The sequence below is a fragment of the Bidens hawaiensis genome, unplaced genomic scaffold, assembly GCF_021521415.1.
Source record: "Bidens hawaiensis isolate Kalapana, Puna unplaced genomic scaffold, B.hawaiensis_p1.1 tig00004774_1, whole genome shotgun sequence".
Taxonomy (NCBI): Eukaryota; Viridiplantae; Streptophyta; class Magnoliopsida; order Asterales; family Asteraceae; genus Bidens; species Bidens hawaiensis.
The window spans coordinates 121,698-141,143 of record NW_027491298.1 but is presented as its reverse complement, the minus strand read 5'-3'; the positions used below and the strand labels follow the sequence as shown (position 1 = coordinate 141,143).

The 19,446-nt window shown below is 34.1% G+C and overlaps 2 protein-coding genes across 2 annotated transcripts; one reads left to right on the top strand and one right to left on the bottom strand.

Moving 5' to 3' along the window:
- Positions 1-12,092: 12,092 nt before the first annotated feature.
- LOC143628027 (heat shock 22 kDa protein, mitochondrial-like) lies at positions 12,093-12,425 on the top strand. The gene has a single exon (XM_077097712.1). The coding sequence runs from the start codon at positions 12,093-12,095 to the stop codon at positions 12,423-12,425; it is 333 nt and encodes a 110-aa protein (XP_076953827.1).
- Positions 12,426-12,688: 263 nt separating this feature from the next.
- On the bottom strand, positions 12,689-18,834 carry LOC143628076 (structural maintenance of chromosomes protein 2-1-like). Its single transcript, XM_077097748.1, has 20 exons — positions 18,517-18,834; positions 17,242-17,922; positions 17,004-17,147; positions 16,655-16,945; positions 16,396-16,581; positions 16,153-16,317; positions 16,006-16,065; positions 15,773-15,835; positions 15,523-15,614; positions 15,345-15,441; positions 15,131-15,247; positions 14,826-15,044; positions 14,616-14,756; positions 14,370-14,537; positions 14,116-14,300; positions 13,933-14,026; positions 13,754-13,842; positions 13,148-13,373; positions 12,992-13,066; positions 12,689-12,903 (listed from the first exon to the last, which is right to left on the bottom strand). Exons 1-20 carry the CDS (start codon positions 18,832-18,834, stop codon positions 12,784-12,786), a joined length of 3,531 nt encoding a protein of 1,176 aa, XP_076953863.1. The 3' UTR covers positions 12,689-12,783.
- Positions 18,835-19,446: the final 612 nt, after the last annotated feature.

Genomic DNA, 19,446 nt, shown 5'->3' with positions numbered 1-19,446 from the left:
TAGCTTTATTTTGAATATATAAATCCTTGTAATAATAATAAAACTGTTTTGTAACTGAAAACTTGGGCATTAATTTCCCAAGAAATTTTGCAATGTAGAATTTATATTTTAATATAAGACTTCCGCTACCTTCCAACATAGAAGCAAAACCCAAAACGTGGAACGTTTCGCTACCTTCCAACATAGCAGCGAAACCAACGATCGGCTTGCCGACCTATTTGAATTGCGGAAAATTGAACGAGACTACGAGTACCTCGTCTCAAAGGGGCTTATCGAAGAGGCCACATTATTGGAACAACGAGCGAATTTTATGGTTTTTAGTTTTATGGTTTTTTTTTTGTTTTGCATTTTTTTTGTATTTTTTTATTTTAATGTATTATTTATTTATTTTAATTGGTTTTTATTTGTTTAATTTAATTATAAAAATAAGATAAAAAAAGATGACCTGAAGAAGTGATGTGGCCACAAAATCATTAGACCCTTAAAATAAAAATTGGTCGTTTCCTGACTAGGCGTCACATGTCACTTATCCCCCCCCCCCCTTCTCCTGCACATAGCCTTATAACTCTATATTAACCATGAAGAACAAAAAGAAAAAAAAAACAATATCAAATTATATCGAGTAACATTGGTACTTAGGTTTTTATACTAATGATCAATTAATCAAGTGATATGATATTTGTGAAGTTATGGGTTTAGATCTTTACATGTATAAGGTAATTAAAGGTGGAATTCAGGTGTTAGAAAAAATTGTTAAAAAATGGTTTACTTTCGGGCAAAAGAAATTCTATTTAAATTTCAATGAAGACAATTTCCATTGATGCTACATTTTGCAATGAAGATAAATAAAAGTTAAGGACATTAATTATCTAGAGTAGGTTTATTTTTGAAAGAACCATTTTTATGGCCAGCTACACATAGCATAATCTAGAGTAAAAAGTACAATAGACCTACACAAACTACTAATCTTTGATCTGTGATAAGAGCGGTAATGTGTCACACCTCAATCTAAGGCGGAAATGCCGGGGCATGAGCTGATTGTTCACAGCTCAAAGGTACTATCATAAATAAAGATATGAAAATATCAATTAAACTAATTATTTCAAATTAAGGGCACAGTCATTCAAAACATAAACAAATAATCCAAAAACAAATAAATTATTCCAAACAAGATTTTCCTAAGATCCTTCTAAGCATGCTTCACCTTAAACTTCAAGTCAAATGGTAACCTACATATACGTAGAAAATAAATAGAGTTTGTCAACACTAGGTTGAGTGCAATTATCACCAGTTTTCATGTCTAATAATATATATATATACACACATATATAATAAATGATAAATGCGCAAACAAAATAATGTGAGTGATAATCAATCAAACCGTAAACAAATAATGTGTCATTTAGTCGTTGCCTATCGAATCGGTCATTGGCTACTATGACTAACATACAAATGTGATTGTCGGTTGATCATGCCTCACGAACACGGGTTATGGCTACTAGGACGGCGTATGATCATACTGACATGCTAGACTTCTGACCTCTCTGACTATGATAGAATATAAACACTTAAACAAGTAACAATTAGCATTTAATTGAAATACACACAATAATTATGTTTGCGAGTTTGTGTATATATATTATATAAAATATGATACGCATATATCCCTAAAACATTTGAAAACAGTAAAATAAAAGGGGAATGATATAACTCACCTTATTTTGTAGGCAAGCGAATAAAAATAAGAATAATAGGTTAATAACAAAAAAATCGTCCTTTAACGCGTCAAACAAAAGGAGTCAAATAAACCTAAAACTTTGATATAAATAAATATGATTAAAATCGAAATCATTTCCGCTGGAATCGTTCCAAACGGATGTATATAACTCCGGTTATGATAATTTAAACGTTTAAGCGAGCCGGTACTGACCAGAATCTGAACAACGATTCGTAATTCAGGGTTTCGTCAGTAGCCTTAAAATCTCAAAACAAAAATAAAAGTCTTCTGGACCGAAAGCCGGTTCAGACCAGAAGCATGAGAAATTGATTGGTCAACTTTGCTGACCGATTTGCCCATGACCGGGTCAGAGTCCAATTGACCACCGGAACTCCCTCAATCGGCAAAATTGATTGAGGGATTTTGTTCTACAGATAAAATCTACAATATTTAAGAAGACAACTTACCCCGAAGATGAATAAAAGGATGAGAAAACCATTGTCAAAGAGTTCTTGAACTTGAAAGTCAACGTAGCAATACGAACTTGATAAATTCTTGAAGATGATGATGAAAGATGAGGGAGATTTCATGGGTTTTGAGAGGGCGGCTGGAAATCGGTAGTTTTTAGGGTTTAGATATGTGTTTTGATTAAGTATTATGGGTTATAACTTGTTTATGACGTAATTCACCCTATTAGGAAACGAAATAAGCTATTAATGAGAATATTGGGTATAATAATTAACAAATTTTGGTTTGGGCAACAAGAAAACGAATTGGAATGTTTTATAACATCAGTTGACATATCTTGGAGCTTAAGTTTCGTTAATTTAGTCAAAAATATGAAAGATTTGGCAAAATTAGTCCCTGTACTTTCATAAACGCGATTTTTAGCTGTTTAAAGCGATTTTAAAGGTTTTTAAGGGCTAAAATTTGGAATAATTGAAAGTTATGAACTTATAAAATAAGTTAAATCAAATTAAATACCAATAAATACAAGTTTTAAATAGTTCGAAAGATTCGAATTGCGTTCCCGAATCGGTTTAAACTTAAACGAATACAAATACGAAAAATCCGAGATTTTACAGTCTCCCCTACTTTAGGGAATTTCGCCCCGAAATTAAGGAAAACTAAAAAATAATCGTGTTATAAGTAATTAATCTTTAAGGAAAACATTTTTAAATAAAATTTAAATTTTAGCATAACATAGAACTTCTAATAGTCGGAGCAACGCTCCAAATGAAAATCCGATAAGGGCACTTATATATAGCATGTACCAATGGCGTATCTACCATGTCCTTATCATCTTATCATTTGTACCATTACTCAAACTACTTTTGGTTCTAGGCTGTGACACACAATTGTACGTACTATGATTTTCATGCGAGGATTTTGATAATTATGTTCGCGACCATAATTACTTTTTTCGTCGGATGGTCTGTATAATCTGTCCCATCATGTGGGTTATAAAACATTGAAAACATAATTTTGATAAGAAACAAAGAGTTTTGATAAATTTAGATATAAATCCAAAAGATTATCAATGTATGAAGCACTTCTAAAATAAACATTCGAGTAAATTAATAAAACATTGAAATTTCTAAAACATCTTTTATTTGTAAAAGTAAAATCTTGAAAATTTAAAGGAAAAATAGATTTCTTGAAGCATTGATGTGTGTCTAATAACCCTCACAACCAAGCTTTAATATTAAAACGAAAATCCTAAAACCACACACAACCGGCAAGTGTACCGATCACAAGTAGTATAGACCTAGGAAGTCCGAGTATCGAACACGTGGACACATAAGACGCTAACAATTACTAACCCTAGACAAGACCTACCTTAGAATAATATTATATTGATTTTTGAATTCTTTTAACTTAACTGAACTAACTAGACTAACTGACAAAACTTACCAAAAATAGAAAACTTAACGGGAAACTAACTGTGTTAACTTAGGATGGAGAAAAAGTCTTCCTAGGTCTGAATCAAATTGTAGGCCTAACAAGCTAATGGATTGAATGACTTTAAGACACCGGTTCCTAAAGATGACATGACTAAGGATCGCTCGGGCTCACTGGATCACCTCTCGGTCTCACTCAACAAGCCTAAACTACTCAAAATCAACTAAAACGACCAAACCGGGAAACAATTGCTAGCGTGTTCTAATGAAGGATCACCTCTTTGTCTCACCAACACTCGACCCTAATGGCAATGAATACTACACAACCAAGGATAGAGGAACAATTCAACTTAAACCAAAATAGATCAACTAGTCACTCAAAACACCTAAACCTGACAAGAAACGAACTCACTCTCGCTCAATCCTTATTCTAGCATGCAAAGGCAATGAGACAACCCTAACTTCTTATCACCTCTCAGTCTCAAAGAAGGTGTCTAACCGCTGTACTTAATCCAATAAATCATGCAACAAAACCCTACGGTGGTACCTACAGCAAACAAACCCTAAACACCAAGTCTAGAATCAAACAATGCACCGATCAATCAATACAAAACTAATCAATCAACACACGGGGTTTATGCAATAAATTGATATAATTTCCAGCCACTAAACACAACATATTTCATGTCTAAATCAAACTTTACAATAGCAATTAAGGTCTATTAATCAAACAATCCATGAAACCTATCAAACACTAACAATAATCATCATTCCTAGGTAGAACTAACAAGTTTAGCCAATAATCATCTTTGAACAGCCATGAACCTTTAATAAAACCATTAATAAACTCATCTTAAACATCAATTCAAACATTCAATAATCAATACTAATCAATAACAAGTCAATATCTCAAGTAATTGCAAAACTACTAATCAATTGAACAAGTAAATCAAAGTATATGAACAATGAAAAAGGTGTAAGGATATGGGCTGTTCCGAGGCTGTTCGTGGCTGTAAAACTGATGGTTGATGATCCCGAGGCTTGGTTCTTGTGTCTTCTTCCTTCCCTAACCGTCACAAGCTTCAAACCCTAACCGAAAAAACTTTTTCTTTGCCTTCTTTGCTGCCTGGTCTGCGATCGCAACTTCTCCTGCCCTCCTAAGGTTATTTTTTCTTTTTTATATTATGTTATAATATGAGGTTTGGGCTTTTTCATGTTTTAGACGGGCCGGGCTTTGAGTTTTACTTGAAAACGTATGCGTAAAAGGCTCCCGGTTTCTTCCTTTCTTTTACCCAAAACCTACAAGATTAATAAATGTATGTAAAACCTATCTAAAACAAGTAAAAACATATAATATATAATATAATATGTAGATAAAACGTGCGGAAAATACGTGTGTTTTACAACACATCAAGCATATATTGAAATGGATCGTGATGAATGAGAAAAAAAAATAGGATAGGAGTATGATATCATAAGCAATTAACCTTGATAAATAAAATAAACTTTATTCATGAGATAAAACACACAAAAGATAAAGAATCCAAATTGAAATTATCCAAACCACAAATAAGTAGAGAGAGTCGTTACCATGCACAAACAGAAAAGACAAGATAACTTAAGATAGAAGTTACGAAAGCAACAAAAGTCTTCTGAGTCTTCGAGAAACTTTAGTTACGGTTGACTTGATTCACTTGACTTTGAGCACTTGAAGAAGTTGGATCCATAAGAACTTGAGGAGTTGAGGTATATGGATTTGGAATAGCTTGAGTAGGTTGAGTTTGAACAGGTTGCAAGAGTGGGGTTTAGTTGGTGTAAGTTTGGTAAACTTGAGCTTGCGGCTATGGGATTTGATATGCTTGGGTTAAGTAAGAATGGTTTTGATTAACAGGTGCTTGAAGAATGTAAGGTTGAAAGGTTTGGACTTGATGAGCATTGGTAGTGTAGTAGGGTGTAGTTATAGCTTGAGCTTGGTGAGCATGGATGAGTTAAGGACACACATTGCAGAGGTGATTAGGGTCTCCACAATTGTAGCAAGAATAGGTAGTAGCGGGTCTAGGAGCAGGCGGCACAGACCGTTGTGGAACGGCTTGCGCTCTAGGTGGTGAACGGCAAACATTAGCAAGGTGGTCGTAATGATTTCATTGGGTGCAAAGATGGCATGGGGATTGATCCGGATGCTGATAATTGCAAGTGGAGCATAACGCGTTTGGATCGGCATAAGGTTTTCTTATTCGGGGCATTTTGGTTTCATTGAGGTGTATGGTTGTTTGGTTAACGGCTTAGCAGCAGCAAACTTCTTGGTGATTCTAGCAGCCAGACAGCTATCATGAGAAGCAGATGAACGACGTTGAGTACGAAGATGAATTCTTAGGGAAGACATTCTACGAGGACCAAAGATGAAATTTTATGAGATGATGGGTAAGTTGTGTAAATGAGTTGATGTGAGATAATAGGAAAAGAGAATTCAAATGAGATCATGCTAGTGATTTATCATGACTTGGAGATGCGTAGGAATTTAAAACCATGTGAATAATTTTGAGATACTTAATTAATTAGACAATGTTTATTCTAAAATATAAGATCTAAAAATGAAGTGTTATTGGATTGGGCTTTCCATAGACTTTCTATGGTAGCTTGAGAACCCAAATTAGCTAACAAAACATATCTAATGAGTTGGCCTCCCATGAGCTTTCCACGGCAATTTGAATGGCCCAACTAAATAAAGCAACATAAATTTTGTAAATTGGGCCTCCCATAAGCATTCCATGGCAGTTTATTGGCCCAATTAAAGAGTTACAAAACAATTGAGTTGGTCGGCCCATGAGCGTTACATGGCATTTAAACTGACCCAACTAAATAACGAATTATCAAATCAATGGAGTTGGTCGGCACATGCATTTTTATTGACCCAACTAAATATCGAATTAACGAATTCAAATATGAGTAATTGGAGTGTAACATCTCAAATTTTTTGTATTCGTATTTGTATTCGTTTTATCAGTTTACGAACATTATTCGGATCTATATAATTAATAAAATCATGCAATTATACGTATTTAAGACTGGTATTTTCGTTTTGTACCCTTTATGTTATTAAAGTGGTTCATTCTTTGATTTAACTTTAAAAATAATTAATATTTAACCCATTTAGAAAGTACAATGACTAATATTGCCAAAAAAAAAACAAAAACAAAAATCTTCCCCCTTGTTGACGGAGTGTCGCGCGGCCACAAAGGCTCTTGGCCGGCGCGCGTCACTTCCACACACCTGCACAGAATCTTTTATTTCCTAGTTCGTTTTTGGCACAAAATCGCTTATTTTTGGACCGTATCACGTGTCTTAAGCCCCAAGAAATCTCACATAAACTAAATACTTGTCCAATACATTACCCCTTCCTCAAGAACGAATATTGGTTGCACTTTCAGTTGATTTGATCATTAAAACCTTATTTGGTTTCTTAAAGAGTAAACTAGCTATGTTTAGTTCATTTTTGTGTATTCTATATAAACAAGACATATATATTTGTAAATTACTAATACATATAAATTATAACTTTGGTGCCGCCAAGTGCTCTATTGGATCACTTGGCGGCACCTTATTAGTCAGCGAATTTGGTGGGTTGTTTATTTAGTTAAGTTACCATAACGAGCGTAAAAAAAACCGATCAAATGTTAATTATTTTTTTTTTAGTTCCGGTACCATAACGGAGTTGATGGAAACCGACCAAATTCGAGTATACTTGCCGCCTCAACGTCTGTGACTAACAACGCTCGGGTTTTACCAACGCACAAGTTTATCGTCTGACGCCCTCCGCCCCCCCTCCCCCCACCCCCCACCCCAATTGAGTCCACCTTCATATTTATATATTTTAGATCCAGTACCGTAACGAGCATAATCAAAGTCGGCCGAATTCGTGTCGGATTACTGCCACATAATATCGTTTTAAATATTTTGTGTTTTACACCGTCCAGGTTTGCCGACCAAATAATATCGTTTTAAATATTTTGTTTTTTATATATTAATCTTTTTATATGTTAATTTGACAGATCAAGTTTTTGAGCTTTAACGCTAAAACTTTACAAACGATTTATGTACCCTAACGAGCGTAACCGATACTGATCAAATTCGTATCGACTCATCATCGTAACGCTCGGGTTTTACCAATACCTGGTTTTCAACATTGGAGTTTTGTTAGCTGCCCCGGCGCAACGCACCGAGTAGAAGAACTAGTTTGTAATAATCAACAAACTGATGAATTATAAATTTATGTTAGTTATGTAATATGCATTTGTAAGATATGTTTTTATTCAACTCAGTGTAATATATGGGTTTTCAACCTAGTTGAATAATAATAATAATAATAATAATAATAATAATAATAATAATAATAATCAAATTCTAAAAAAATAAATGGGTTACATGTATCTATATATTTGCTTAAAAGTATAATAATCAGAACTCATATATAACTCCTCCCGCAAGAAACTCAACAAAATGTAGCCTATATATAGTTGTTTCCAAACTTGATCCAAATAATTATTTTCTAAATCATTGAATGGATCGGGGAAACCCATGGCTTCTTCGTTTGTTGTGAAGCACCTGTCCCGCCCCAACCTCAATACCAGATCCATTGTCATGTTCCCTCCAACCGTCGCAATAACTTGTCGTTCTTTCCACAGCAATAGCACCGCTGATAGCGAGGAGAGAAAGAGGCGAGAAGCAAAGAAGAAGGAGGAGGAAGAGCGGACGAAGAGGATCTTTCGCTCTAACATAATAAGTTCTTTAGATGACAACCATTACAGGAAGAAAGATGAAGTGAAGAATAATAAACATAAAGTGCATGATCAGGATACAGAATAGATATCACGTTGAAATAAGTTTTAGTTAATTCATATTAATGATTTATCTTATTTTCTGCTTAGGTTTGTCTTTCCAGTGGATTAATTCTTCTCATAATAGAATTAATTCTTCTGTAGCAAAATAAGTTTGTTTTTTTGTTTTTCCAGTGGAATAATATTTTACTTTTCGAGAGTCAATTACATATTATACATTTTTTATTTTTCTATGATATGATTTGTAACTAGGGCCTTCCAAATCGCTAAATGTTCGCTCTGAAAATGCTCGTTTGATTCAGTTTGTGAACGTGTCGGTGCTACTACTACCACGTATCTCCGCCAATACTGATATTGTTGTTTTTACGGTTTTGTCCAGCATTTCCAAATTCCACCAAACACATACATATACAAATACCTGCCGGTTCTCAAGTTTTAGGTTCTTTGAGAAAAACATTGGCATAAACATAAAAAAGTACATAACATAATCTAACTATCTTGTCTAATTAAGTCAAAAACATAAAACAAGGTAGCCCATCGATCTCCCCCCCCCCCCCCTGGGGGGGGTCCGTATCATCTGCGTATTTGGCACCTTATTCGAACCAATATTTTTGGAGCTCATCTTTATGTCGGGTCTTGAAACAATGTTGCAATTTGAGCCTATAAAGCAAAGTATATACTACAAGTTCAAACAAAACTTACTTTGAAGAAATGACAATTTTATTCCCTCTACTTCCAGCACGCACACTTTGTATTTCGTATAATGTTTGAACAACAAAAAATCCGCAATTGTAAATATACAAATGCGTGAATGTTTCTAAAGAACGACAAAAATTAATTTTTGTGGCATCTAGAGATGAGCAGTGGTACTGGGTACCACTATTGAATCGGGTACCATCGATACCAATTCGGTAACGATCTTTTGAGATTTTGAAATCGGTACAGTACCAGTATTTTATCGAATTTTTTCCTTTGATAGCGGTACCAGTACCCATCTTTTGAGATCTTCAGTACCTGTATTTTCAATACCGTAACCGATACCAAGCTCATTCCATCATCCGATGTTAATTTTTTAGTCTAATTTAACCTAGTACAATTGGTCCATCGCATCCAACTTATAAGAGAGGGAGGGGCACCCATATGGGTAGGGCGCATGGCTTCCAAATCTCATGGAAACACCACCGCCACCCCATGTGAGTAGGGTTCATGGCTTCATTTCATGGCAACGGTTTGTCACATAAAATTAATTCATTGTTGACTATTGAAGAAAAGTGAATTGATAAAGGTCTATGGTATTTGTGGGTATGTGTTCTCAACAATTTGATGGTTTGTGGGTAATTGAGAGTAAAAATGATATGATAATACGAGATTGACCAGTACATAAATAATACCCATAAATGCAATATCTAATAACTTTGATGAAATTGTAAAGATGAATATAAATGTTTTTACATTTATAGATAGATTACTAGTTTTAGAGCACGTGTCACACACGAGATAATTCAAATTATAAAATTATAAGTAAAAAAAATAATTACATAGCGTATATGAAAAAAAAAATTAATGTTGACATAAGTATTTCAAGTTTGATAAAAGTTAGAAACATTGATAGGCATGGGGGGTGGCACGTCGAAAGCGTTTGCAATCTTTTCTTGTATTTTAATAGTTGAGGAGAAAATAGTCAGTCTGCCAAATCCTGAACCTTTTGATTATTTCAAAAAATGCCCTTAAAAATAAATTTGAAACCCGAATCATGTTTAAACTTCTAACTTTCATACTTCTGACATTTTAAAATCAACACTTTGAACCCATAACAAATTTGACGATAAATCTATTTTGCATTCTCAAACTTTTAAAAATACTCAAAATTTTCATTTTTGACCCATTACAAATTTTAACCTAAATGCAGTTAACTTGTACCAAACAATCTATTTACCAACTTTTGACCCATAAAATCAAATTTAAGTTCCACAAAAAAACCCGAAACAATTTTCATTTGAGAAACATGATTTTTTGTTGATTTTTGAAATTCGCCAAGTATTTTGAAATATATAGTAAAATAATATGTTAATATTTATATTTATAAAAAAATATATATATTATATAAATATAGTGTAAAAGGAAAGTGAATCATTATTGATTTATTACATATATTAGGGTATATTAGTTTTGGAGGGAAAAAAATTGTGAGAATTAACCAAAACATAACAAGTTTGCACATTTATTTTACTTTATTAGAATAGGTAGATTTATTCCTAATAAGCGGGACCCTTATTATAAAATGTAAGTTACTATTTACTAAAAAGGAAATTTTACAATTAAAATAATTCTTGTAAAATCTTATCGTGTTGCTCAAGTAATGGAAGCTTCTTTCCCGCTATGTAAACAACTAAGATCCTGCCCACCTTTTTCTTTCTTCATATGAAACTCGTGTCCCAAGTTTAATTTATGATGGCCGCCATTCTCAAGCAATCTTCAAACATCCTGTCCAGATCTCGACTCCTGTTCTATACACGCATCTCGCCCTCGGCATCTCGATTTTTCGGCACTAACGGTATCATATATTTCAAGTATTGTCTTGGAGCGTGTTTAACCCATTTACAACTTAATTACAACTTGTTTGACTTGTTAAGATAAATAAGTTACACGGGTTATGTTTGGTTTGCATAATATTAAGTGTGTCGGAACTATGGTTACTAGTTTGGGTTCTTCAACTTAATCTGCCGACCTGAACTATTGCCACTCCTAATTTTATGAATGCCAGACATGGGAGGACGTGTGGGTTTAAAATTTAAAATTATGTTTTGGACTCATAAAAACCATTTACTTTATATTTTTTTCTTTTTACTTTTTTTTTGGTTCACAATGGATCGATTTGATGTTGGTTATTTCACTTTTATCATTTTTGTTGAAAATAAAATAACGCAAAATACTGAATTTAGGCTTGAAACTTGCCGAACTTTTTATATTAACTAATGTTCAAGTACTCCTTACTATTGCTAAGTTACACCATTTTTCAATTTCTTATATTTGGTTCGGTTTGCCTCTAATAAGTTCTTTTTTTTTTTTTTTTGGTTTTTGGTTGATGCAAAACCAAAAGTCAATTTATCAAAAACAAAAAAAAAACACACACACACACACAACCAAATTGAATTTTTTTCAAAAAATAAAAGCAACACCAAATGACTTATTAGATAATTTTTTATTTTTATTTGGCTACATTTTGTCATTCACAGTGAAACCCCATCCCCATGCATATAATTTAACCAAAATACACATATCTATAAAATGCATTCACTTTTTAAAGATCTTCCACATCCAATTACCCATATATATTCGAAACCAATTAAATAATACACATTTCTACTCGTAATCATATTAAAATATAAGATGAGGATGAATAGCGAATAGCCAAATATGGGGTTCTCTAATTTGGGGTATGAGGTATAAGGATGGAGACTCCAATATATGAGTAAAAATGAACAAAATTACAAATTTTCTTTATAATTTAGGTATAGTGCTGGCAATAGGGGATTTGGGGATGGGGTCTCTATTGTGATTTGTGAATGCTCTAATTCGGTTATGTTATTGTTTGGACACCTTTAATTTATTTTTTTCTTTTTTATGATATTGGGTGTTATGGAAGATACAGTTGCACACTGTCGTATTGTCGAGACTGATGAAAACATACACGTATCAGTAGACATGCCCGGATGTGGAAAAGAAGGCATAAAAGCATCTTTATCGGTCGAACAGTTTGAACGCAAGTCCCTATGCATCAAAGGCCAGCGAGAGGACAAAGAGATAGACGTTAAAAACAGAAACTACAGCTGCAACATTGATTTACCAGATTACATCAATACTAAGAATGCTGAAGCTGAGCTGATAAATGGACTGCTAACCTTCACTTTCCCAAAAACAGGTGTGGAACAAGAGGGCAAGAAATGGTACGAGGAGATTAGCGTTAAATAAGGTTTATAAAATGACTTGATTAGCGCACCAAATTTACACACATAATTTTGTTCAGGTTCAACTTTTAATTCAAAAAGAAATGGTTCAAAGAGATTGGGATTAAATAAAGAAACAAATTAGAATTCTCATTTCTCTACGACTTCTAGAAGATAAATTATTTTTAAGAACAAACAAATTAAAATTATTTGTCTCTAAATCTAGAGTTTTTCTTTGTCTTGAAATGGATTCATCAAAATAATTTATAAAATGACATGATTAGCACACCAAATTTATATTTTTTTTTATAGAGTTTCATTCGGGTCGAGTTTTAGTTCAAAATGACACAAGATAACAAATGTTAGAATTTCACACGCTTTCATCATTTACTCTGCTTTGATGCAACGGTTCTCTGAACGGTGGACACGCCGTCCACGAATTTTGTACGAAAGAGAACATTGGCGTTGTTGAACATGCCTTCTTTCAAAGAGACCACAATAAACTGTAAACACAAAAAAAACAATAGAAACTTGTTACATTAAATATAACAATTCATTTTTTTTTGTGATCAGATAAACATGTATTTATACCTGTGAGTGTGGAAAGTGAGCTTTAATCATTCTACCAATGTTTTGAGTATGACTTAGATCAAGAGCTGCATCAACCTGTTAAACATAACTCAAACAAATAAATATATAAGATTGGTAGATTATTTTATTTAACAATTTGTATTGGCAAACAAATACCTCATCCAGAATGTAAAGCGGAGCTGGTTTGAAAAGAAGCAATGCTAAAATCAGCGAAAGTGCAAGTAGAGATCTTTGTCCTCCACTGAGTTCTGATAACGACTGTTTCCAAACACTCCCAAATGCCACGCGGACTTCTAGCCCGTCCAAGAAACTCCCTCCTTCTGGTGGTTCTAGCTTCGCCATTGTCCCCGGTAACAGAGTGGAAAATATTGATCCAAAATCACTGAAAATATACATGATTCAAAGAATATAAATTTAATTATTAAATTAAGAGTAAACTACTCGGATGGTCTTCGTGATATGTCCAAATTGCAAATTCGGTCCCAAACTTTGAGAAATGGCATCTATGGTCCCAACTATTTTAAATAAAGCAACACAAATGGTTCATGAAATGGTTGAGCGTTGTTATTCCTGTTAAATTTCATAAAATGACCAAACTATCCTTTGTTATTTGCACAAACAAGTTAATTAATTATTAAAGACCCTCCCCCCCAACACACACACACACACACAGTCACCGCAAAGTCGTGATTTTTGACGCTTTCTGGTGTGGGTCCCGCATCTCTTTTTTAAAACTATTTTTAAGTTACTTAGGACGCTCACCTATTTACTTTCACCCATGTGACTTTTAGTGTCTCTTTTTTCTTTTCATCAAGCTCTTCAATCACCAGCTTAATCTTGGACTTGTCATTCTATGTAAAAAGATCCGAATAATCAAAAAAACAAAAAATATAATAATATTTCATCGGTAAAGATAAACTAAGAATATAAGTTTACAAAACCTCAATAATGTTTTTCTTGGACATCAAGTCATTGTACTCATCTTCCGCCTTCTCAAACATAGCCATAACCTTCTTGTTCACCCTCTTCTCAAGGCTTTATAAACAAGCATCTAAAAAGTTAATAAAGTTTCCATTTTCCCGCTATAAAAAAATTTACGTTAATATATTATAAATAAAAAATACCCTGCTTGTTCAGCTTGAAGTTTTTCAAACTCCTCTCTTGCTTTGTGTGGATCACGAGATGTGAAATCATAGTCACTTCCTTGTCTTCCGAAAAGCTGTTTCTCTGAATTAATCCAACTATGCTTTTCGATTAATTTATCCACTTTCAGTGAACAGTCTTTTTGTTCGGTTTCCATGCGTTTCACCTATAAGATAAACATACAAAAATCTAAACATAAACTATTTTCATAAGGGACTAGTTAATATAAAGTTACCTCATTTTCCAGCCTTTTCCTTTCAAGATTTCTCTCACCAATATTGTTTTTAAGTTTTTGTTGATCTTTTATAAGGCAACTAATTTGTGAATCACATTCTTTGACCTTTGTTCGGGCTGCATTAAGCTCAGATTGTGCTTGACTGTGTTCTTCTTTCAGTGAAGCAACCTACATAAATGCAAAGAGTGTTACTCACTTGAGACGAAAGAGACCAAATTCAAAAAAAAAAAAAGTCAACAAGTCAACCTTGTCCTTGAGTGCATCCACTTCAGAAGTCATCACGCCAATCTGTTTCTGGAAGGAAACTAACTGATTCTCCAAAGATGTTTGTTCTTGTTTGAAGGCTTCCACTTCCATTATAAGTTTCTCTCTATTATTTTCATGTCCCTGGATATAAAAGAAGATATTATAATAATGATAATAATAGAGTAATAGTAATAAAGTGAATAAGAATACCTTGAGGTCTTTTGAAGCTGACTGCATTTTTGTCTTGGCTGCCTTAATCTTTTTCTCTAAATCTTTAAGAATACGGTCCCGATTATTGGCATGGTCATGAATTGATTTTTCAAGAGTTGAGACTTCGGTCACACGTTCTGTATAAAGTGCTTGTTTTTCATTAAGAGCAGATTTTGCTTCTGTAAGCTCCTGCTCAATTTTTTTTACTATTTCACCAAGCTGCATCACACAAACATAAAAAACTATTAAACATGTAAAAAAATTGCAAAAATTAATGAGTGCCAAGGTAAGATATATGGTGGAACCTTATGATGCTCATTCTGCTCAACCCTGCTCTGGAATAGTGAGAGCTCGTTTGACTTAAGTGCCAATTGTTTCTTTAGATCATTATACTTTTTCTGAAGTGGAAGGAGCTCTCTGATCTGAGCATACAAAGACACGTTATACAGTTATAAAGAAAATATTATTATATTACACTTTGGAGTTTAGACATAGATAAAAGTATATTTGAAAGTAAACCTTCGCTTCGATTTCTGATAGCCGCTTTTGATGTAAAGATAATTGTGATTCAGCTTCTGCTAAAGCATGGAGTTGCCTTAATAGGTCACCACCACCCCTGTGTATTAACATATTATAGTTAGGTTATAAAAACAAGGCTTTTTTGTGCATTTACAGAAATTAATGAAATGCTGCTTACTTGCGAGAACCGCCAGTCAGGAGTCCACTTGGTTGATATATGTCACCTTCTAATGTCACACTTGTGGTTCTAACTTGCTGACTGAAAGCAACCTGTGCGTACCACAAGTTGATATAATTAAAAAAATGTGTTATTAAATTAGTAAGAATACCAAAAGATTGTGGCAAATAACAACCAATAGTTAAAACACATTTGCATGTATAAGAAGCTAAAAAAAGAAGGTATTTGTATTTTTCTACCAACAACGTACCTTTTTAGCAGCATCAATGGTCTTGCAAACGAAAGTTGAACCGAACACATATTCCATTGCACTCTGCAATATAGATAACTCTCAAGAAAGTAGGTAACCAAGTAATAGAAAAGCATAAAATCTATTCAATGTCAATATGAAAAACGATGTTATTATAAAACATTTTGCTAAGACAAACAAAATTAACATTATGGGACAATACAAAAGCTCTATTAATTAAATCAAAAGCAGACCTGGAGTTCGGGATCATAATCAACCAGCGAAAGTGCAACTTCAGCATTACCTTTACCTACCTGAGAACATAAGAAGTTATCATCGGTATTCTGTAATAATACAGTAGATGATATAAGTATTTTTCAAAATAAAGAATATGAAGTTACCAAATTGACAGCATCTTTTCGAACTCTAGGTGGCACAGGGTGGCTTTGGATTTTGTTCAAAGGAATAAATGTCATTCTTCTTCTAAGATCACCTTTTTCAAGAAGTTGTTTTCCTGTGTTCTCAGTGTCTAACACAACATTATACAACTTTCCACCTGCACAAACCTGGACAGTATTGCAGTAATTAATAAACAGCAAAGAAAGATTAAAATAATCATCAACCATGATATGATGAATGGATACCTCTAAGGCGATCATTGTTGATTCATCTTTCACTTTGATGAGCTTTGCAACCACACCTTTAACTTTCGACCGGTCAAAGTTCTTCACAGGATCACGAAAAGTAAACTCAGTGTTCCCCAAACGTGAAGAAATATTCCGGATTTCCTCTTTTAATTGATGTACTGCTTCCGATTCCATCATTCGATCCTAAACAATATTCAAATTTCAAATATAGAAATCATTGTGTTGACTTTGACTAAGCTGTGAATAAAAAAAATACCTTTTCAAGACTTTCCATCTGTCCCTCCTCATACGAGAGAGATTTTAAAGCCTTTTCAACATTTTCTACATCTTTTTGTCTGATTTTTAGATTCTTTTCTGCGTCAGCAGCTTCATTGTGTTTAGATGATAATTTTGTTTTATTCTCTTTTAGCTCCTTTTCTCTGTGTTTTATCTTTGTTTTCAACTGCTCAACCTCTGTTTCAGTTTTCCCAACTGCCACTTTAGCATCAACAAGCTGATCTTCAAGACACTTTTCTTCATTACCACTACCCTTACCAGCAACCACACCCTGTTCAAAGTCAACTTTAGCAGCTGGTCAAACATCAAATTTTTAAAACCAGCATTACCTGTTGTTCTTTCTCAAGCTCTTCTAAACTCCTTGCTAGCTCTTCCACTGTCTTCTTCAAATCAGCAGCTCCATCTTCTGCACTCTTAACAGCAGCAATTCTATCTTTCTCAGACTGCTTCAATTCTTCAATATTCTTTTCAACCTAACAACACCATAACATTAAAAGTTAATACATTATGAAGATTAAAGAACATAAGTTTCCAAACAAAACGATGTTATACGATTAAAAAGTTCACCTTTTTTGCATTCTTTGTCTCAGTTTTGAGATCATCCTCTCGGTTTTTCAAAACCGACACCTCCTTAACAAGATCACGTGAAATAGCATCAACTTTATCTGACAAACCTTTAACCTCTCCACCCATCGTTGCATCTTTTTCACCCGTTAACTTTGCCACGTGTGCTTCCATCTCTTGCACCTCTGTATTCATAGCCTCCACATCATTATCAATCTCGATTAACTTGGTTTTAATCTCATCAACACCATTTACAGCATTATCTCTAACTTTCTCTGCTTGCACATACTCATAAGCAATGCAAAACCTTTTTAATCTATCTAATTCCGCATTCCCATTGGACCATTGCATGTATTGCGTTCGTTCTTTCCTCAGTTTTTCTAGTGCAGGAAGAATCTCTTGATCAAGAAGCTTGTTGATCTCATCAACCTTACCCTGCTTTTTCTCAAGCGTTTTTAAAGCAGCATCTTTTTTTGTTTCATACATCCGTGTTCCTGCAGCTTCCTCGAGCATTGACAATATTTCAGGAGGCTTCATGTTTAGTACTTTGGTGATCCGCCCTTGCATGATCAGGAAATGAGGATTGTTGACATTTAGTTGTACCGAGTGGAAAAGGTTTTGTACTCTACTTGGTTGTGCAAGGTGCCCATTGATCAAGTACTTGTTCCGCCCACCTACCACAATCTGTGGCAAGAGATAAGTTGGATGTTCAAACTCACTTGAGTCAACGTTGAAACCAGTAACAGTCTTTTACATGTCTATGTATACTAGTTAATAAAGAAATTGATGATACATTCAAACATTAAAGCTAGGGTTTATAATTGAAGAATAAATTCTAACAATCAGTTCAACTAAAAGCTATGCAGTCAATCTCGGTGGTATCTCGGTTATCAGTCCCCGTGTGAAATATCAGTCAAAATATCGGTGAGATTGACCGATATATCACCAATATTCCCGATATCAGTGTTTTAAGTCTTAATTTTCATTTTTAGTGTTTAATGTTGGTGTTTCGAGTCTTAATGAGTTCCGACTTGCTACAATTGTTAGTGTTGCAAAGGGTTAATTTGTTAATTGTAGTAGAACATACTGAATTGTTAGTGTTAAAGTGCTATATATATAAATTCTTCATGATATTAAAATTACCGTTATCTCACCGCGATAACCGATATCCAATATTTTTCCGCATTAACTGCTTAGATTAAAAGCATTCAAATCTCATAAATATCTAACTGCAAACACTCAATTAAAAAGCTAAGAAGGCAAATAATAAAAAAATACCTGGCGCGTGACGGTAATCTCGGGACAGTCCTCATAGCCTAGGGGGCTTCTGGTGGTATCGGTGTTATCGAAGACAACGGAGACGGTGGCCTTGGTGATGCCAGCCTGGCCTTGCTTATAGACGAGCTCTTGGAGGTTGGAAGCCCTGACCTGCTGGAGATTGGTGATGCCTAAGACGAAGCAGATGGAGTCGAGGATGTTGGATTTGCCGGATCCGTTGAGGCCGGTGATGGCGTTGAAGAAGGGGTCGAAGCCTGGGACGACTGTGCGTGTGGCGTAGGATTTGAACCCTTCTAAACACACCTCCTTGATGTACATTGTCAACTGATGATAAATTTTAAATTGGGGATTTCGATCCAAAACCCTAACGGATGGAATGGAAAGTGGATTCGGGTTGAAGAGAGTGGAATGGAATTAAAACCAAGGCGGGAAAATGGGATTTTGGAGTGTCTTTTGAACGATTTAATTTAGATATGTGACAGTTGATCATTTTCACTGTCTTTTCTTTATTAAGTCTTCCCGTAAAAATTGAATTTTCTGTGTGCCATGAATATCCATTTCAACATCGAGATTTACCATTTAAATCTACCAAATAAGTTAATCTTTTGTTGTATAAATACTAACTCAATGTAAAGAATAAAATGCACCTCACACATACGCATTTATAAGTGATACATTTCACTACTTTCTCTCTTTGCCAGATGTTCTAAAGTTCTCAAGTTTTAGCATCAATCCTGTGTTAATTCTTGTTAAATCATAACACGTTATGTGACATTTGTCAATTTCGGGTTATTTTATACTTGTATTCTTAATGTAAACCCGACCCGTTTTGTATCCCGAACCTTTCGATATTATCAAAATGATAAATTGTATGTTAAATATTTGTTTTATAGTTGTTGGATAAAAAAAAACACCCTTTCCGGTTCTTAA